This window comes from Lynx canadensis, chromosome D3 (assembly GCF_007474595.2).
Source record: "Lynx canadensis isolate LIC74 chromosome D3, mLynCan4.pri.v2, whole genome shotgun sequence".
Classification (NCBI taxonomy): domain Eukaryota; kingdom Metazoa; phylum Chordata; class Mammalia; order Carnivora; family Felidae; genus Lynx; species Lynx canadensis.
The window spans coordinates 72,308,674-72,330,118 of NC_044314.2; the positions used below are offsets into that span (position 1 = coordinate 72,308,674).

Here is a 21,445-nt window from a genome sequence, read left to right on the forward strand (position 1 = left end):
AGAGGGGCACCTGGGTGGCGTCCAACTTCGGCTCAGGTCATGATCTCGCAGTTTGTGAGTTTGAGCCCCACATTGGGCTTGCTGCTGTCGATGCAGAGGCTTCTTTGGATCATCTGTCCCCCTCTCTCTCTGCCCCTCCCCTGCATGCATTCTGTCTCTCTCAAAAATAAATAAACATTAAAAAAAAAAAAAAAGAACAAGTAGGAGATGCTACAGGATGGGGATGACTGATGGCAGAAGCCATCAGTGTTAAAAATCCAGAGAGACGTGGATACTCCATAAAGAGCGATTCTCAGGGTCCTGCTTCTCTAGACCTTCCTGGCTCAGTTGCTTTCCATAGCTGCTTCAACTCATTCTGGTCTCCCTCCTCCCTCCTGCAGTGCCCAGTAGTAGTAGCAACCCATTGTGACCTCTCACCTTTCATTGTTAATTAAGTTTTGTTTTAGACTTTCTCTTCCCCAGCCCATTATAAGCTCTTGGAAATTGTAGTAGGGAACCTTATATATCTATCTCTTATATCTGCAGTGCCTAGCAAGATGCTATAATAATACAGCTAGTTCCACTCTTCACAGTTTGCAAAAGGCTTTCCTCATACATTAGCTCATTTAGTCTTCACGGTGTTCTTTGTAGTACTGTGCTATTAGTCACATTTTGTCAAGGAGGAAGAACTGAGAGAAGTCCAAAGCTACCCAGCTAGTGGAGGAAAAATGGCAAATAGTAAGAGCAGCTACCATTATCATCATCTTTAATAGCAGTTTAACACTTCATGAGTTCCTACTGTACTTAGCCTTTTATATAAACTATATATAGTTTGGTGCATGTTATTTCCTTTCCACAGTAGTCCATTTGACAGATGAGGAAACTGGGTCAGAGGAGTGAAGTAACTTCCCCAAGATGAGCTAACTAGTAAGTGGCAGGGTCAGGAGTCACACTAAGAGGCCACTCCATCCTGCCTCTCAGAAGCAAGGATTTGGCCAGTGAAGGGTGGTGTGAAGCCTTGACAACAAGAATAGAGTCTTCACTGGAAAGAAAGAGGTGGCATGGGCTCCCAAGGGCAGGGAGCCCTTAGCTCTGGGTGCTGGGAGGTTCAGAAATGCTTATCTTGTGCAAACTTGGTCTGAAAACACACCCAGCCTGACTGAGGGGTGGAGCTTTACAACCAGGTAATTGGAGGGGAAAGGAGCTGTGGAGTCTAACATGTATATCTTGCACAGTGCTAGTGGAATTTTGTCCCCCCCCCCCCATTATTTTATTTCGAAAAATTTCAAATACATAGAAGAGTTGAAGGAAATGTTCAAAGAACACCCATACATATCCTTCACCCAGACTTAACTTTAAGCCACTTTCTCTTTAACTATGTACACACATGATGTATTTTATTTTTTGCTGAACTATGTAAAAGTAAGTTGTAGATATCTTGACTTTCACCCTTAGTTACTCTAATATGTTTCTTCTAAGAATTCTTCTATCTAACCAAGGTATCATTATTACATCTAAGAAAATGGATAGTAATTTCACAGTATAATATATAGCCCAAATTCAAGTTTCCTCAGTTCCAAAAATGACACTCATAGCTGCTTTCTTTTTCAATCCAGAATTGAATCCAAGGTTTAGGTGCTGCATTTGGTTGCTGTGTCTCTAGGCTTTTTTAATCCCTGTACCTTTTTTTCTCCATGACATTAACTTTTTGGAAGAGTCAAGAACAGTAGTCTTAGAATGACCCACATTCTGGATTTGCCTGATTGTTTCTTAATGCTTAGCATAATTTTTTCACAAGAATGCTACATGTTAATGATGTTAATAAAAACTTAAACATCAGCAATGGTGTTGGTGATGGGTAGTTTTTTTGAAGAACAGAGGTGATTGAGCTTCTTTAGTTCATTGAGATGTCTGTCTAGACCAGAGGTTCTTTTTAGAGAGAGAGGGCATGTGCAAGCTGGGAGAGAGGGACAGAGGGGGAGAGGGAGAATCTTAAACAGGCTCCACACTGACACAGGGCTCAATCCCATGACCCTAGGATTGTGACCTGAGCTGAAATCTAGAACAGAGGTTCTTAGCTGGGGCCATGACTAGGCTTCAGACCTACACACACACACACACACACACACCCATACCTAAATAATATGTACATTTTCCTTGTACATGCCTTTTTCCAAGAGCAGCTTCTTGATTCTTACTAGATTCTCTGAGGGCTTCAAGACACAAAAATGTTAAAAAAATTAATAAACAGACACTGGTCTACCAGGTTAGGCAGACAATACAGAACTGGTTTCTGGGATCTTCTTTATTCTGAATCAGCTTCCTTTGGGGAGATGGCAGTAAACTGTAACTTTCCTCCATCCTGGCTTTGGATCAAGGAAAGGTCTGTCCATTTTGTTGTTAGACCTGGGAGCCAGAGGCAGCCTATGTAGCCTGGTTCCAGGGATCCACAACAATTTTTTCTTGTCTTGCCTTTCAGGTGCTCAGAATGCCAGGATTCCCTCACCAACTGGTACTATGAGAAGGATGGGAAGCTTTATTGCCACAAGGACTACTGGGGGAAGTTTGGGGAGTTCTGCCATGGGTGTTCTCTGCTGATGACAGGGCCTGTCATGGTGAGTGAGTCCCTCTCAGTCATCAGAGTCCATTGACAGCTCCTCTGGTTTCCCATGGCCTTTCATCTTCTAGTCTTCCATCAGCCAAGGCCTCCCCTTTTATTTCTTCACTTAACAGATGTTTGTTAAGTACCAATTAAGTGCCAGGTAGTATCCTTCCCTTAAAAACTTAACAGTCCAGGGGCAGCTGGGTAGCTCAGTAGGTTGAGTGTCCAACTGTTGATTTCGGCTCAGGTCATGATCTCATGGTTTGTGGGTTCGAGCCCGCATCAGGCTCTGTGCTATTAAGCACAGAGCCTGCTTGGGATTCTCCCGTCTCCCTCTCTCTCTCTGCCCCTCCCCAGCATGTGTGCTCTCTCTGTCTCTCTCTCTCAAAACAAATAAATAAACATTTTTTTTAAGGTAAAAAAAAAAAAAAAAACTGAACAGTCCAATATTGGGAATGGGTGGGTGGGCGGGCAGGGCAGAGACTTAATTCAATGGATAAAGTCCTCGAAGGAGAGCATTACAGGTTGAGAGGAGAATACACCCAAGTTGTGTAGAGGGAATCTGAAAAGGAGACCCTGGAATGGGCTGGTAGAGAGAGGTTCCACCTCCACTACCTGCTTCAGAAAAGGGCTTTAAGCCCAATCATGGATTTTCCAACTCTGTGTTAGAGGAACTATGTGTCTTTCTAGTGAGGATGATGACTTCTGGGGACTTGGCTAGGACCAAAACAGTTTTTGTAATCTCAGAAATGACAGAGAGGCACCAATCTGACTTGTCCTCTGGAAGCTCTGGGGCAGAGTTGTGCAAAGGACCTATAGATCCTTAATTAGAGGTCTCTCTAGGGGCGCCTGGGTGTCTCAGTCAGTTAAGAGGTCACTCACCCACCCCTACCCTCAGCAACAGTGACAGTTCACTTCCTCCATCTGTCATCTGTCTACCCTTCTCCCCACCTGCTCACAGGTGGCCGGGGAGTTCAAGTACCACCCAGAGTGCTTTGCCTGTATGAGCTGCAAGGTGATCATCGAGGATGGGGATGCATATGCTCTGGTGCAGCATGCCACCCTTTACTGGTAAGATGGTGTCCCTCTCCCCTACAAGAGCAGTCAAGAGAGAGGAACAGATGGCAGTGCAAGTTGGGCAGAAACAGTACTGGGATATCAGAGCACTGGATTCCTATCCCAGCAATGCCTATAACCAGCTCTGTAATCTGTAAGCAAGACAAGTAACATCTCTCTGCCCTCTGTCCTTACCAACCATGAGAATAATGACACTTTGTGCTGCAGTCTTCCCAGAGGGAGAGAATGGCTCAGAAGGTGCTCTCAGAGAAGGATCCCAGAAAATTAAAAGCAAAGGCCCCTTAGAGTTCATTTGCGCAATTGCCTCAGTTGGCAAAGAAGTCAGGCTGAGGCCCAAAATGGAGAAGAGGGCTGGGTTCTCACTGTGAATCAAAGGCAGAGTGAAGAGAACCCAGGCCATCTCACCCCCACTTCCAGCCTACCCCAGAGACCCTGGGCTCTTCTTTCTGAGCAACCAACTGGAATCATGGCAAGGATGGTAATAGTGGGATTGTGGGTACTATTGCTTGAAGCCACATGGTACAGTGGTTACTGGGGGCTTCCAGGTGGGGCTCCAGGATCTTAACCACCTTTATGTTCCTCTTGCTAGTGGGAAGTGCCACAATGAGGTGGTGCTGGCACCCATGTTTGAGAGACTCTCCACGGAGTCTGTTCAGGACCAGCTGCCCTACTCTGTCACACACATCTCCATGCCAGCCACCACGGAGGGCAGACGGGGCTTCTCTGTGTCTGTGGAAAGTGCCTGCTCCAACTATGCCACCACTGTGCAAGTAAAAGAGTGAGTATTTTGAGAACCCCAGAAGCAGGAGTCCTTACACAGAGTCCATAGATGGGCCTCAAGGGGTGCAGAGTTCTCTTCACCCACATCTCATATCTTTGTCCTGGAGCTCACTGTGCTGTAACTGCACCTGGGCCTTGGCACTTACTCGTCCTTCTGCCTAGGCTGCTTCCCACAAGATACTTAATGACAGAACTGCTCACCTTTCATGTGTCAAGTTTCAGATAACGTTTGTTCTTTGAAATTATCTGGCTTGATTATGTGTCTTAATTTATCATCTGTCCTCCCAACAAGTTCCTTCTGGAACTTAATCTTGTTCAGTACTGTATGTCCAGGTCCTGGAACTGTGTCTGGCATGTAGTATATGTTCATTGATTATTGTTCTGTTGGTTGAGTGAATGGAGGATGGAGGAGAAAGAGGTTAAGACTTCATCCTAGGTCCAGGCCAGAGACCAGATGGGGAAAGAGCCTGTGTTCGTCTAATACCAGTAATGAGGAATCTATGGCTGCCAACCCTATAAATAGTGATTGTGCACTTACTAGGTGCTTGCAGTACAGGTGAGAGGTATTAAGGTTGGGGAAGTCACCAAGAGTTGAGATCTGCACTAAAACCTCATTAGATGAAGATGGGAGGGAATTGTGTTCAGGGCAGAGGTGGGAGTCTATGATTGTGTCTGGTGTAAATTAGGTGGTTGGGAATAGCCAGAAAAGGGGGCTATTAAGTTATATAGGGCCTGGATTATGAACACTCAGCAGGTCTTTTAAGGGATAAGCAACAAGGTGATACAACCAGGTTAGTGTTCTAGAGGGATTGCTGGCATGGATGTTGGATAGAAGAGGAGCAAGCCTGGAAATGTAGAGGGTGGTGTTAATAAAAACTTAAACATCAGCAATGGTGTTGGTGATGGGTAGTTTTTTTGAAGAACAGAGGTGATTGAGCTTCTTTAGTTCATTGAGATATCTGTCTAGACCAGAGGTTCTTTTTAGAGAGAGAGGGCATGTGCAAGCTGGGAGAGAGGGGCAGAGAGGGAGAGAGAGAATCTTAAACAGGCTCCACACTGACACAGGGCTCAATCCCACAACCCTGGGATTGTGACCTGAGCTGAAATCTAGAACAGATGTAGAGACCAGGGACCAGTTCTGTTGAAAGATCCAGGTGAGAAATGTTGGTAACTATGATGATGAAGTGAAGGCAGGATTCTCGAAGATGGTAAGGGTTGTGGAGCAGTGAGAGAACTCCGGATAGGGGAGATGCCATCCAAGGCTCTGGCTTAGGCCATTGGGTGAGTGGGGGTGCCCTTCAGAGATGAGGCATCTTGTAAAGGGTGTTGCATTTCCCCTGTGAGTTGTCTGGGCCTTGCAGGCATGTAGGGGCCTGGGGCATGGTGAACCTTCCTATACAAGTAAAATTGGTCAAGCACAATTTTAGGATGCCTTCTTCCTGCCTCAACTCTTGTCTGGCCCAGGGTCAACCGGATGCACATCAGTCCCAACAACCGCAATGCCATCCACCCCGGGGACCGCATCCTGGAGATCAATGGGACCCCTGTCCGCACACTCCGAGTGGAAGAGGTACAGTGTGTGTCCAGTCTGTCTTGTGGGGGTGGAACATGGTATAGACCCTCTGGGAGATCAAGCTACGGACCTTTGCCTTTATCCACCCCCAGTCTATCTCTTTGTCTTGCCACTGAGCCTGTGACCACTGATGACCTGTGTCAGCCTGGCACATTCTCAGGGCAGTAGGGATGGCCTGACAGATGGGATATCTGACAGGATGCCAATGAGAGGGCACTGGGGCTACTGGCAGCTAGAGGCCACCATTAGCCAACTTGAGCATCGGCCATACTGTGCTAAGATCATGTGGGCTGACAGCGGGTGGCCTGGGATGGGACAGCCTGTGGGAGCCAGCCTTACACTGCTTTTGGCTACAGGTAGAGGATGCGATTAGCAAGACAAGCCAGACGCTTCAGCTCTTGATTGAACATGACCCCGTCTCCCAGCGCCTGGACCAGCTGCGGCTGGATGCACGGCTCTCTCCCCGCATGCAGAATGCTGGACACTCCCCGACTCTCAGCACCTTGGACACCAAGGAGAATTTGGAAGGAACACTAAGGAGACGCTCTCTGAGGTGCTGCCTCCCGCCCTGATTCCATGCTGACCCATGCCTATCCTTCAGATGAGGCTGAGCTGACTTTGGGAGGCCAGCAGAGTTAGGAAGGAAACCCGCTGGCCAGAGATGGGCCATGAGGATTGTGCTGACCCAGCTCTCCCCATAGGGATCACAGTTCACAGCCAGGGCCTGTACATGATCTGACCCAGCTGTCTGCCAGGTTTCGTTAGAAACCAGAGAGTCGGCTCTGTCCACTGAACTTCTGAGCTGAACTCAGGAGGCAGAAATGCTGACCCCCAAAGGACAGCATGGCCCATGGGTAAAGCATGGGGTTCAGAGGTTGGAGTTGGGGCACAGAAAGAATTAATAAGTGGAAGTAAGAACACTGAAAACTGTAAAGCAAGAGATGGATGCAAGCTGTTTTAGATTTGAGGGACCAACAATCAAAACCTCATAGTTCCAAGTCCATGGGGAGGGAGCAATCACCCTGGATACAGGTGCCAAATAGGGAGACTGAAAGAACAGGAGTCTGGAGCAGTGGCTCTCCAGGTAGACACACCCATACCATGCTTTTGAGCTGAGCTCCCTCCCTTCACACATCACTTCATGTCTCTAAGCCTCTGTTTCTGCATCTATAAAGTGGAGTTCTAAGACAAAGGTGGCTGTCTTTTATGTAAGGACAATCCTTTATGTAAGGATTCAGTGTGGAAAGGAATGCAAAGTAGCACAGTGACATCACAGGGTCAGCACTAACTCAATGTGAGGTGTTGTTAGTATCATTAGGAGTCAGGTCTTTATCTGCCCTCCTGATCAAACAGACTGAATCACTCAGGGCCCTTGACTGGCATCTTTGGAAACAGGGCCCTCCCCACAGATTTCTGGGCATGCACTTCTGGCTGTCTTTGTGGCCTCAGAACGAGTGAGCTGGTAGAGGTGAGGTGCCAGAGGGCAGAGAAGGCCTAAGAACATGGCTTGGAAGCAGGAAGATGTGGGGTGGCTAGGGACTGCTCAGATCTCTGGAGGGCCATACTGCAGAAGGCAGCACACCTTGTGTGCTTCTGTGGGCACAGTTGGTGGAAGGCAGAGCAAAAGAGCAAGAGTTGAGAAGCCTGTGTGTGGTCCTTTCTGGGTAGCCCAAATGGAACAGGAAGATGTGCTGGAGAGAAGTTTGCAGGGTTGTAATTCACCTGCAGTGCTATGGACTTCAACCTTTCTTGTCCTTCAGGAAGTCGGTAACAGTTATCAACCATTATTATTACTGGCTGCTTTTAAAAATGTAAATACACTGGTTTTATTGCTGTAAAAATCATACATGCTTATTGTTTTAAATTTCAGGAAATATAGACAGGTACAAAATGAGCAAAATAGCCAGAATCCCATTTGGTCATTTTTCGGATGGTGGTAGCTACCACTCTAACCCAATTCCGTACCTTGAATCAAGCAGGCATGTAAAGTGGTGGGTTACCATCCTACAGTGCTGTCCTATATTGAGCACTATAGGGTTCCTGCTTTGAATGTGGTTTTATTGTACTTAAATAAACTACTGATGTTTGTAGCCCCAAAATGGCATGTCTGTCTGACATAAGAGTTCCTTCCCCTCATCATAGCACCTGAACTACAGAAATTGGGATGGATAGGGTGGTAAGGTAGCTTTGGGGTTTCTACCTCCATGGTTTTTCTGGCAAGTCTCTGAGGACTACCCTATCCCTACCCTCATCTTTCCTTATCTTCAGGCGCAGTAACAGCATCTCCAAGTCCCCTGGCCCCAGCTCCCCAAAGGAGCCCCTGCTCTTTAGCCGTGACATCAGCCGCTCAGAATCCCTCCGCTGTTCCAGCAGCTACTCACAGCAGATCTTCCGGCCATGTGACCTGATCCATGGGGAGATCCTGGGGAAGGGCTTCTTTGGACAGGCCATCAAGGTGAGCACAGGCAGCAGCTGGTCTGCTTCTCGGCCCCCTACCCTTCTCTCACCTTCTTTTGGGGAGCTCTTACCACATGGTCTCCCCCCATACATACCCTGCAGGACACCAGGCCCCTTTCCTTGCTGCAGGTGATGGTGTGAGGGCTACACTCCTGCCCTCCCAGGCCACCTAAGGGCAGCGTTGCTGTTGTAGTGAGCTTGGTGGACCTGGAGACCCAGGTTGGGATGAGTTGTTGCCCATGGCCCTGCCATCTCCAGGCAGGGATGTTTTTAGGTACCCAGAGGCCTGAGTGTTGGGTATACTGCAGGGAGCACACAGGGGAGTGGCTCCTGCCTCCCTGATGAACAGTCTTAGGGACTAACCTCTCTCTCTTTCTCTCCTCCTCCTCTGCTGAGAGCTGGGAGGGGGGGTCAGGTAAGCCATGTGTCTCAGCTTTCAGGGCATTGGGGCTGGAGAGCTCACCCTGACCCACCTAGTTCCCTGGTGCATGTCTGTGGCACTGACCCCTACTGTCCCCAGACTTCTGTTCACCCAAGGGACTCACTCCTTTGTCATAACCAGAGCCCCTGCTTGGCTTGGCAGTGTCCCTTCCTGCCTCCTCACTTCCCTTTTCTGCATTCTTGCCTCCCCTCTATGCATGCCCCGTTCTCCAAAGAGGGTACGCTCCCCTTTGAGGCCCCTGTTGCCTCATGCTGTGTCTTCTACACATAAATTCTGTCAGTCTGATCTGGCTCAGTATGTCTTCCAAGGGATGGGATGGCCAGTTGCATATATTTTCACATATTTCCCCAAAACTCTGCACCACTAATAGTTGTCCTCCTTGTAACTAGGTAACACACAAAGCCACGGGCAAAGTGATGGTCATGAAGGAGTTAATTCGGTGTGATGAGGAAACACAGAAGACTTTTCTGACTGAGGTAAAAAGGTGGGGTAGGGGTTAGGAGTGTGGTGTCACTCTTGGAAGAGGGTAGATCTTACTAAATAATGGTTTCAGGAGGAAACTTGTTTTATTTTGTTACTTTTTTAAAAAAAAATTAATGTCTATTTTTTTTTAAATGTTTATTTTTGAGAGGGAGGGAGAGAGAGAGAGAAAGAATGTGTGAGGGAAGGGGCACAGAGAGGGAGACACAGAATCTGAAGCAGGCTCTAGGTTCTGAACTGTCAGCACAGAGCCTGATGTGGGGCTAAAACCCACAAACCATGAGATCATGACCTAAGTCGAGTCGGACACTTAACCAACTGAGCCACCCAGGCACCCCTAATGTTTCTTTTCGATAGAGGAGACAGAGTGCAAGCATGGGAGTGGCAAAGAGAGAGGGAGACACGGAACCCAAAGCAGGCTCCAGGCTCTGAGCTGTTAGCACAGAGGGGCTTGAACCACGAACCATGAGATCATGACCTGAGCCAAAGTCAACGCTTAACCGACTGAGCCACCCAGGCACCCCTAGGTGGAAACTTATTTTAGAATCACTTTCTTAAAAGCTGGGCAGAAAATAGCGCTAGAGGAATATCCTACCCCTTCTAAATTACAGCATAATGACCTATTCAATAAACATTTACTAAAGACAGCATGATCTGGGTACAAGGGATACAGTAACAAACGAGATGTGGTTCAGAGGAGCTTACAGTTAGTGGGGGTTATGGACATGAAAACAGGCCAATTTAGGACAACTAGATATTATACTCACCACCTGAACACCCTGCTAAGGGAGCCTGGAGTGGGGCCTTCCAGAGAACTGCCATCTCTTGAGCATTTACACAGTTTTTACCACCTCTCCCAAGTTGTTCCATTCCTTCGGTTGGTACTCCTGTGGTTCAGGTATTGCCCTCCAGGCCTTTGTTTCACTCCTGGACCCTCCCATTCCAGTTGCCCCCAGTACAATTCCTAGAAAGGCAGCATCCCAGGGTGAGGCCTGTGAGGCATCCCTATCCATGTGGAGGTGTCCTGCCCCATCACATAAGACTGGAGGTAGGAGATGCAGGTAACAGTTATCAGACTGACTCCTTGGAGGGAAGGAGTGAGGAAGACATAGTGGAAAGTAACCATCCACCTTCCTTGGCCTCGTCACCCCCAGGTGAAGGTGATGCGCAGCCTGGACCACCCCAATGTGCTCAAGTTCATTGGTGTGCTGTACAAGGACAAGAAGCTGAACCTGCTGACAGAGTACATTGAAGGGGGCACGCTGAAGGACTTTCTGCGCAGTGTGGTGAGCACACCACCCTCGCTGCTTTGCCTACAAAGGGACATGCTGAGCGTGATTGGGCACAGGCAGGGAGGGTTCACTGGCAGACGATATTGACCCATGGGGCCTGGACCACAAATGGGACAGGTCCCAACAGCCTCTGATGGGCATTCCCCCTTCCCATAGGACCCATTCCCCTGGCAGCAGAAGGTCAGATTTGCCAAAGGCATTGCATCTGGAATGGTGAGTTCTGTCAACAGCCCTGCCAGGTGTGGGAGTGGTGGTGAGGTGGTGATGGGGAGGGACTGCAGGCAGGCACTGGAAGGCAAAGACCCCATCCTGGGCAGCTTGTATGGGCTAGGTCAGTCAACAGCTATTTATTGAGCTTCTTTCTGGGCTGTTGAAATTGCCCCCAGTTGTTTTTCTTAGCTCACAATCTACCTCAAAGAATTCCAAATCTTCAAGGGAAAACTGGAGAGGCAAACTAGTAGCGTCTAGCCACTGCAGGAGCTTGGAACAAGCAGGGAACCTCACTGCCTATGAAATCAGAGGAGGGGGAAGTGTTCTAATTGAGCCCTGAAGGATGGGTCAGAATTGGATAAAAGTTCCTCTTGGCAGAGAGGCACCAAGGTTGAGGTGATGATAGCAGCAAATACCTGGGAGGAGAGAGGAAGTAATAGTCTATTTCACCTGGGAAAGAATGATACCAATTATATAGTAGTAGTAGTACCAGTGACAGTCGCTGAGTGCTTTCTGTATGCCAGGCACTGAGCTGAGGGACTGACATGCATGTATATGTTTGTTCCTCATGACAGCCCCGGTTTCCAGATGAGAAGCTGATGCTAGAAAGCTAGAAAGAGAGAGGAGCTTGGGCTTGTCAGTCTGACCCCAAGCCTGAAGCTTTTTTTTTTAAATTTTTTTTTTTTTTCACGTTTATTTATTTTTGGGACAGAGAGAGACAGAGCATGAATGGGGGAGGGGCAGAGAGAGAGGGAGACACAGAATCAGAAACAGGCTCCAGGCTCTGAGCTATCAGCCCAGAGCCCGACGCGGGGCTCGAACTCACGGACCGCGAGATCGTGACCTGGCTGAAGTCGGACGCTTAACCGACTCGACTGCGCCACCCAGGCGCCCCAAGCCTGAAGCTTTAATCACCGCTCTTCATGTGGTGTCCATTAAGACAGTGTTGGTCTCGGGTACATTAAGGTCCCTATATTTCAGGCTAAGGAGTCTGGATTTTACTTAGGATGCTTAGGAAGCATCTTTTTAGACAGATGTAAAAGATGTTTAAGTAAGGAAGTTTTGTGAGCAGTGCTGTGCTTTTTTGAGGTACCTAGAAGAATGGTGGTGTCACTTACCAGATACTGGGGAGGCAGTGATGTTGGGGAAACAGGTTTGGGAAGACCTAGTGTCGACTGAAGCTGATGTGCTGTTGGTGGGCATCAGCGTATGTAGAGAAGGCAGCTTTAAAAAGGGCTGACACCAAGGATTCTAGAAGGAAACAGCAGCCACACAGGAGTCTCAGGAACAGGTAGCGTGGGAGAAGTTCTGGCAGCCTTTGGGGAAAGGACAGGCAAGCAGGCAGGTCACAAGAGCTACCATGATTCAGGAAGAGCTCCCCGGTTATGTGAGCAGAGCCAGGAGCCTAGGGGATGCAAGCATTATTGCAAAGGACAGGGGAGGAGGGAAGTAGCTCCTTCCACATTTGCTGGGGAAGAGAAAAGAAAAGGAAGTGGCTACAGAGAGTGACAGGAGCCAGGAGTGGAGACTAGGGGTGGAAATAGCAAAGACTTGTGTGAAAACATTGGGGTAGGAAGAGGGAGAGGTTAAAGTGTAGAAGAACAAGGAGGGTGCTGAGTCTCAGGGAAGGAGAATGTCAGAAATACAGAGCCAGCTGGCCAGGAGGAAGTCACTTCTCTGATCACTGGCAGTGAGGGTGGCTGAAGCCAGAGATTATGGTGATGATGGTGGTGAGGGGGACTGGAGCAGTACATCTGAGGACCTTCACTTCAGGTGGCCTGGGTCTACATAAAATGGATAGAGGGGCTGGGGGCATGCAAGGGCCAGGGCCCAGTAGAGTTGGGGACTTTGGGAGGGAGCAATGAGAGTCTAGAGCAGCACTGGGTTGGGGTCAGCAAACCAAAGGATGGGCAAGAGGTGGCAGCAGGGAGAGAGAGGAAGCCCAGGCGATCTTTGGCTTTCTGTTAGTGTTGGGACAAGGGGGTGACAGCAGGAGGCCCCTGCCCTAAGGTCCATGTTGGGTTCTGAAGCTGAGTGGGGATGGCCTGGGAGAAGAGCAGTCTCCCCCAGTTCCAGGGTCTGCATCTGCTTGAATTACTGGCCATTGGCCTCAGCTTGTACTTCTGTTCCAGGCCTATTTACACTCCATGTGCATCATCCACCGGGATCTGAACTCACACAACTGCCTTATCAAGCTGGTATGTCCCAACCATTCTGGGCTTCCCCAGGGCCAGCCCTCATGTCTTGTCACAAAGGAGACTGTCCTTGTGCTTTAGACCTTAGGTGTCACTAGGACTCCTGTGTTACCCTTCCTGCTGCGCCTGATGCCCTCCCCTGTCTTCTGGGGGCTCTCAAACACATGCAGACACAATAATACCTCCTCCCAGTAGCAGCCTTTGAAATCCTTTGGTTAGAAGGGACTTCAGAAGTTCCTTAACACTACAAAGAGCCCTGTTGTTTTTCCTGGTTTCACCACGATAGTTCTGTAAAGCAGCTCACTGAGGACCCTATTCTACAACTGTGGCACCTTGAAGCCTTAGTCTAAGGCCATAGAGCTAGTAAATGTACAGTGGCCAGTTTGGGACCAGCATTTTTTCCCACCAACCATCAGCTCTGGCTGTTAGCATGTCATTTCTCCGATTAACTTGGAATCTAGCTTCTCAGGTATCCACTAACTGGCCCTGGCTCCACCCTCTAGATCCACACTAAACAATCGTAACCCTTTTTCCACATGACTGCCCTGTAGCTATTTGAAGAGCTTGTCTCCCTCTAAATCCCCCCACTGACTCCCTACGCCTTATCCTTTTCTGTCTTATCCTGGTTCTAGCCATGCCTTAAATCTTTTGGGGAACTGGCAGGATGGGGTAAAAAAAAAAAAAAGGAAAAAAAAAAATCCCTTTTCCTGCTTCTGAGTTCCACTCTGCAAGTCCCAGAGCCTTACTCCTCCAGGCTCCAGGGGCTCTGTTGTGAACACCCCCAAGTCTGGGAAGTCTGAGGAGCAGATACCAGACTGCTAGAAAACAAATAACTGAGCCTTATCTACCAGAGAGAGCATGAGCTATGACTCTCCTTTGCTACATACCTTTTCTCCCCTTCTCAATTTCTCTTGGGAATGTCCTCACCAAGTCCTGATCTGGCCCTTGTCCTACCAGGACAAGACCGTGGTGGTGGCAGACTTTGGGCTGTCACGGCTCATAGTTGAAGAGAGGAAAAAGCCCCCAGTGGAGAAGGCCACCACCAAGAAACGCACCTTGCGTAAGAATGACCGTAAGAAGCGCTATACCGTGGTAGGAAACCCCTACTGGATGGCCCCTGAGATGCTGAATGGTGAGTCCTGACACTGGACACTGGAGGCGACATGTCCCCAGAGGGGAGTTAGGAGTCACATCTTGCATCAGAGTCCTGGGTGAAGTGGAAGGCCAGGTACCCAGAGCTGACAGCTGGATGATTTTTATCCCTTGCCAGACTGGGCCTTATAAACCCCTTCCTCCCTGAAGTCCTGGGCTTAGGGTGAGATCTGACTGTGGCTTTTGTGCCCCAAGTGTAGCTGAGAGCTCAGGCTGTTTATTGCCAAGAGATTTAGCCTTTTCTTCTCCCTGCTGAGAACTGAATTATGGTGCCCCCTTGTGGATAATGCTCAAACCAGCCAGAGATGCTTGCTGGGATTCTTGAAATATACAGGGTTGTGAGGTCTCAGAAATGGCCTGCTGGTTTAACCCTTTTTAGAGTCTTTTTTTTTTTTTAAGCTGTTGGTGATCTTTTTTTAATGTTTATTTATTTTGAGAGAGAGAGAGCAAGAGAGGGAGAGAGAGAACCCCAAGCAGGCTCCACATTCAGTGCAGAGCCTGATGTGGGGCTCAGTCTCACAACTGTGAGATCATGACCTGAGCTGAAATCAAGAGTCGGGTGCTTAACTGACTGAACCACCCAGGCACCCCAACACTTTTTGGAGTCTTGTGGCCCAGAGAAGTTCAGCGGTTTGCCCAGGAACATACAGCTAGCTAATGACAGAGTCCAGATGAACCCTGATCCATTTCTCTTTCAATGTCCAATGTAGTTTCATTTTGGATAGTGTGTTTTATAAGATCTCTCTGAGGCAGCCCACCCAGGGCTGAGGAAAGATGTTCAGATGGTACCTCTCCTGGGAAGCCTTCAAGGCATCCCCATGGAGCCTCTTCTAGCCCTGGTTCTTGGCTGTGGCCTGGCTTGGCCCCAGACTCAGTGTAGAGCAGATAAGAGACCAAACCTAACAGCCTGCTCTCCTGTGTTCTCCAAGGAAAGAGCTACGATGAGACGGTGGATGTCTTCTCTTTTGGGATCGTTCTCTGCGAGGTGAGCTCCGGCCTGCACAGACGCCAGGCCTGAGGCAGAAGGCCTAATGGCTCTGCCCTGCCTCAGAACTGGGACTGCTTCTCCTAACGATGAGTAGCTCACAATAAAGTCAACATGAATGTAGGGTTGTGCAGTTATCACACATCTGTTGACACATTTGAGTCTCATCAGTCCCATGAGAAGGATTGGGCAGGGTTTTTTCAGGTGAGGAAACTGAGGCTCAGAAAGGGGCAGCAGCTTCCTCTTAGTCACATAGCCAGTAAGGGGCAGGTGATACTCGGAACTCCACTAGGAAAGGCATGAGGCTGTCCTTATGGTTGTCCATTTAGCTGTTGGGCCAATGTAACCTTTGACTCTGATCCCCATTCCCCAGGCCCTAATAGTGCTGTTGCCCTCAGCCCCACAAGTGGAAGTAGCCATCACAAGAAGTGCTAGCCTGTCTAGCACAGTTCTAAGCACTGTGAGGTGTATAGGCTGAGTCTTGGAAAGATTCCTCCCCTTAGGAGCTTAGCTCAGTCTGTCTGAAAGCACTCAATCAAACACATATGTTCAGAGCCTTCTGTAATTCCTACAAAATGGTGAGTGGTAGAGGAGAGACAAGAACAGTTGGAATAACGGAAGGAGGGTTTTTTAAAATCATTTTCTTTAATAGAGATCAATTGAGCATATACTGTGTGCAAAGCACGAGGCTGGTGCCAAGAAGTTTCAGACATGCATCAGACCCAGAACCTCACTTCACAGAGCCTGAACTCTGGCAGGGGACATAGACACAAGGGCACACAGCAGGGCAGGGTGGGATGTATAGAAGCTCCTCCTCCAGATTTGGAACATTGTGCTTTTGCTGCAGAGAAGTCTTTTCTAAACCTTCCTCAGTAACCAGACTCTCAGCTGAGAGACAAGTCTGGACTAGCAAAATTTGGGCATGGAGGATAGCTTTCTAACCTTGGTTTTTACCTCCCTCTTCTGCCCATCCTTCTTGTCCATACACCAATATCCCTCTCCCCTGCCCTATGGCCGCACACACCACAGCCCATTCCTGACCAGCTATCTTCTCACCTGCAGATCATCGGGCAGGTGTATGCAGATCCTGATTGCCTGCCCCGAACACTGGACTTTGGTCTCAACGTGAAGCTTTTCTGGGAGAAGTTTGTCCCCACAGACTGCCCCCCAGCCTTCTTCCCCCTGGCCGCCATCTGCTGCAAACTGGAGCCCGAGAGCAGGTTGGTATCCTACCCCTTCTCCCCAGCTCACATAAGCCCGGATGCTTGCCCCAGCCTTCAGCCATCCCCAAGCCCTTCCCAGGCACAAGGGTAGCAAAAGCCTTGAGCTCAAGGATACCAACCACTGAAGCCACCCTAACAACTCTGATGTGCCAGGTGAGGTGGTAGGGGGGACAAAGGCATTGTCATGAGTGACCTGGATATAACAAAGACACAGCCATGAAAAGAAATTTTAACAGAAGAAAATTCACACAAACCTGTGCCATTCCAACAGAAAAAGTGTTCTTCACCTATCTGTTCCAAACACATACATTTTTTTTCATATAGCTATAATCTCAGATAAAGAAAAAAAATTTTTTTAAGTTTATGTATTTATTTTGAAAGCAAGAGAAAGGGTGAATGGGGGAGGGGCAGAGAGAGAGAGTCCTAAGCAGGCTCCACACTGCCAGGAAGGAGCTTGAGGTAGGGACCAAACTCATGAATCGTGAGATCATGATCTAAGCTGAAGTCGGATGTTTAACTGACTGAGCCACCCCTCAAATAAAGAGAAGTTTTATATTTTGCCCTGCAAAAAGTATACTACCCAGTCTTCCCATTTATCATTTTGTTGACTATGTGAAATTCACTTAAGATATAGTCTGAACATATAATATACGTAATATAGATATTCAGGTTTTTCCAGTTTCTCCTTACAATAGGTATTACTATAGTGAGCATCTTTATTCATTTAACTAATTTTTTCCTTTAAAGAAATATTTTTTAAATGACCTTTATTTATCTCAGGTTATAGTTTTCATTATTACCCTGGTTGTTTTCAAGTTTGTACATTAGAAAACTAGAATCTGTACTTTTTCCTGCTCTCAAAAATCCTGTTTTTTAAAAAAAAAAAAAAATTCAAGTATTACTAAAATAATATAGCACAGGAAGTACACATTTTCTATTATCTACTAACCAATGTGCTCCCCAGCACTCCTCACTCTCCTGCTCCATCCCCTCAAGATAACCAGTTGGCACATAACCTTTATTTTAAAATGATTTCCAGGTGGCACCTGGATAAGTGTCTGACTTCAAGCTCAGGTCATGATCTCACAGTTTATGGGTTCAAGCCCCACAATCGGGCTCTGTGCTGACAGCTAGGAGCCTGGAGCCTGCTTCAGATTCTGTGTCTCCCTCTTTCTCTGCTCCTCCCCTTCTCGTGTTATCTCTTTCTCAAAAATAAATACATTAAAAAAATTGTTTTTAATAAAAAATAAAATGGTTTCCAAGGTCAAGTTTAGAGTTGGGATTTGCTGGTGGGAGGCTTTACATTTTGTTCCTTCATGGGCCAAAGGACTGCAGTCCTTCACTAACATCAGAGTAAGACCATGAGGAGAAAATGTAAAGCTACACAGTATTTGTTTGCTAATATCCTTTCCTAGTCATTCTAAATGTCTGTGTTTAAGTCACTCAAAAAATATTGACTGAGTGCCTACCATGTGTTAGACACTGTCCTGAACACTGGAGTGAACAAAGCAAAGGTGCCTGCTCTCCTAGAACTCACATTCTAATAAGAAGAGATGATAAACAATAGATAGAATAAACTTCACTGAACAAAAGAAAGTGACAAATAGTATAGGGAAAAGAGCAGAGCTGAGGAAAGAGGATGTGTAGGGTAGAAGTTGTAATTAAAAAAAAAATTTTTTTTTTAACGTTTATCTATTATCGAGAGAGAGACAGAGCATGAGCATGGGAGGGGCAGAGAGGGGGGAGACAGAGAATTCGAAGGAGGCTCCAAGCTGTGAGCTGTCAGCACACAGCCCAACGTGGGGCTCAAACCGCAAGATCATTGGCCTGAGCCGAAGTCAGACACTTAACCGACTGAGCCACCCAGGCACCCCTAAAAAATGTTTTAATGTTTATTTTTGAGAGAGAGACAGACGTGAGTGGGGTAGGGGCAGAGAGAGCAGGAAGACAGAATCCAAAGCAAGCTTCAGGCTCCGAGCTGACAGCAGAGAGCCCGATGGGGGGCTTGAACCACAAACTGCGAGATCATGACCTGAGTCGAAGTCAGATGCTTAACTGACTGAGCCACCCAGGCACCTGTAAGTTGTAATTTTAAATACGGTGGTGAGAGTGAGTGGGCCCCGCTGAGAAGGTGATAAGACGGTTAAACAAAAACATGGAGGAGGTGGAGTAAGCCTGAGCTGTCTTAGGGTTCCAGGGCAGTTAAACTGTTTCCACAGTACTGGAAACCCAGTGTTTGTTTTCCCTTTGGGAAGAGCTGATGAGTCTGTGAAATGTCCTTTCCTGAGCAGATCTATTGATGTGAAGACAGTATAAGGACTGGAAAGAATCTTTAAAAAGGCACTTAAAATTATTGCATTTTCTCCAAGACATGAGAGGAGCTTTTTTTCTCCTGGACTTTCTTTTTTTAAGCTACCCCTTTGAGCAAGTCCAGCCTTATCACAGTATTATCTCCCATCTTCACAACAACCCTACACAATAGCAGTAACATTATATCCCCATTTCCTGCAGAGGCACAGGTTAAGGGGCTTGCCCAAGGTCACACAACTAGGAAGTGGTTGAGATGCAGGCCTGGGTGCCTTTCACACCACCCCGTGGCCCTGTCCGTGTCTCACCTGCCTCCAACTCGCCCCTTTTCTTTCTAGACCGGCATTCTCAAAACTGGAGGACTCCTTTGAGGCTCTCTCCCTGTATCTGGGGGAGCTGGGCATCCCACTGCCTGCAGAGCTGGAAGAGCTGGACCACACTGTGAGCATGCAGTATGGCCTGACCCGGGACTCACCTCCCTAGCCTTGGCCCAGCCCCCTGCAGGGGGGCGTTCTGCAGCCACCATTGCCCCCTCTGCGCCCCATCTCTGCTGTGGGCAGGGCCGTCCGGGCTTCCTGTGGATTGGCGGCTTATTCAGAAGCAGAACAAGCCATCCCTACTACCTCCCCAGGAGGCCAGCGGGTGCAGCACCAGGAAACACATCACAGGTTTGGGGTTCTGGTTACTGTCTGTAAATCCAACACTCACCTGAAAGCTGTGAAGAAAGAAAAAAAAAAAAAAAGAAAAGAAAAAGAAAAGCCTGGCCCATGGGCTGGGGGAATCTGTTACTGATGACCACTCGGGAGCTCCCTGGCAGTGTGATTCTGGGAGGCTGTTGCTTACACTAATCAGTGTGACCTGGACCTGCTGGGCAGGATTCCAGGGTGAACCTGCCTGTGGGCTCTGAAGTCTCTGGTCGCACTGGATACAGGAGGACTTTAAGGGGGAGTGTGGATGAGAGAGAGACTGGTGGCCAGGTGGCTATCCAAGGATGTGAAATGACAGTGGTGCTACCCCCCTTCCACCCCATGCCCCGCCCCCCTGTGGGGCAAGGGTCGAGGGAGTAGGTCTTGAAGAGTTCCTTAGTTTGTGGTGGAACTGGCCAGGAGTCAGGGAAGGGCTAGTTTCTACTCATCTCCCAGGCCTAGGGGCCACATCAGTGTGAGGGGGAGCTTCCGCCTCATGTTCACAAACTACGGCTCTTGCTGAGAGCTCCTGAGCTTTTCTGCCTACAACAAGCACTCACCCACAAGTGCAGGAAGAGGCTAGGGGCTAGAAAGGGGCCCTGTCTTCTAGAAAGCCCATATCCTGGCTGCTGTCATTCATAGCCTGGTGGGCACCTCAGTCAGAAGCCCAGGACATTTAGCTTAGTGTTAGATGGGTTCTGGAGGATTGTGTGGCTTGCCACAGGCTCAGTGTATGAGCCAAGGGAGTGGGAATCTCAGCAGTCTCTTGGTCTTGTCCTTGTGGCAACTACTGCTCACTCTTCACTATGCCTGGTCCAGGCAGCAACCTAGGCAGGAAGAGGTGGTGGCAGAGCTCCAGAGCTGGGATGCTGGAGGAGACCACTCCCTGAGCTGGCCTTTCTGGCTTCTACCTCCCTTGTTGGTTGGCCCAGCTCACTAGCTCCTGGCTGTATCTTCCTGACACAGCTGATGGGTGCTGAAAAGCCCCAGAGGCACCCTCCACCTTGGCTTCCAGAGCTCCAGGGACTCTTCAACACAAATAGATTTTCCTCCTGTGAGCTTGCACCATATTTAACAAATTGGAAATGGGTTTGGGACGTTACTGCAATGTGTGGTGGTTGTTTTGGGGATGGGGGAGGTGGTGGTGGGGAGTGATCCAGGAGAGTGGTTGATGTTAAAACTATTTTGTTGCTGTATCTGTTGGGTGATATGTGAAATACTGTACATAGACCTGATAAATTGTGGGATTAGATGTCATCTCTGGACAGAGTTTACCTGCTATATAGACCATACGTAATGTGTGGAGTGTGCAAGCTTGCTGTAGGATTGAGCCCTGGCTCCCAGCAGCCCTAAGTCAGCATTTTGTGGCTGGTTGTGCCTCAGTTGTCCCCAGCAAGCATGGGAGTGGTGGGCCCACGATGGGCCATTGAACAGACCAAATAAATTGAGCAGTTAACATAACTGATGATACGGAGAGTGAGAAAGTGACTTGGGGCTTGGCTCAGCAGGAGGAGGGTACATGTGGAGGGTCTGCTGGCCACTTTCAGGCCCCGCCCTGTGACTCCCCATAGCAGGAGTTCTCACACCCCAACTCTAATCCCCTCTTATATAGATACTAACCTGCTCCAGAGAACATGCACATCCCACCTGAGGCAACCCAGTCCTTCAAGCAGGTCTGACTCTGACCTCCCAGCCAAGCGCTTCCCTTGTGCTTCCATATACTTCCACTCTCTGATGCATGTACACTCCTATAAGCCTGGATATCCTCCCTGCAGGGTTGGGTGCCACCTTCATAAAGGGAAGAAATGAATGCAAGTCACCTCCACACCTTGTGTTTTCCTATAAATGCTTGAGAGAAGACCTATTCTTACTTCTACACATGGGAGATGTGAAGCATTGGGCAGGATATTATCTGCCTAGTGGGATCCTGGACACAGTATAAATCCATATACCCTTAAGTTCAACTTAAGGACAGACTCCAATTCCTGGCAAAACTGATATTCTA

General features: G+C 48.3%; 1 protein-coding gene across 3 annotated transcripts in view; it reads left to right on the forward strand.

The window, feature by feature from the left end:
• Window positions 1–20,906, forward strand: part of LOC115528187 (E3 ubiquitin-protein ligase RNF185) — a 100,605-nt gene extending 79,699 nt beyond the window's left edge. For all 3 annotated transcript variants that reach the window (XM_030336107.2, XM_030336108.2, XM_030336109.2), the window contains 14 exons: window positions 2,459–2,594; window positions 3,543–3,652; window positions 4,248–4,436; window positions 5,903–6,008; window positions 6,368–6,564; window positions 8,280–8,466; window positions 9,300–9,386; window positions 10,545–10,676; window positions 10,839–10,895; window positions 13,025–13,090; window positions 14,045–14,219; window positions 15,169–15,224; window positions 16,287–16,444; window positions 19,093–20,906. In XM_030336107.2, the coding sequence (XP_030191967.1) occupies window positions 2,459–2,594; window positions 3,543–3,652; window positions 4,248–4,436; window positions 5,903–6,008; window positions 6,368–6,564; window positions 8,280–8,466; window positions 9,300–9,386; window positions 10,545–10,676; window positions 10,839–10,895; window positions 13,025–13,090; window positions 14,045–14,219; window positions 15,169–15,224; window positions 16,287–16,444; window positions 19,093–19,237 (1,801 nt within the window). In that variant the 3' untranslated portion in view covers window positions 19,238–20,906. The remainder of the gene's footprint in view (window positions 1–2,458; window positions 2,595–3,542; window positions 3,653–4,247; window positions 4,437–5,902; window positions 6,009–6,367; window positions 6,565–8,279; window positions 8,467–9,299; window positions 9,387–10,544; window positions 10,677–10,838; window positions 10,896–13,024; window positions 13,091–14,044; window positions 14,220–15,168; window positions 15,225–16,286; window positions 16,445–19,092) is intronic.
• Window positions 20,907–21,445: the final 539 nt, after the last annotated feature.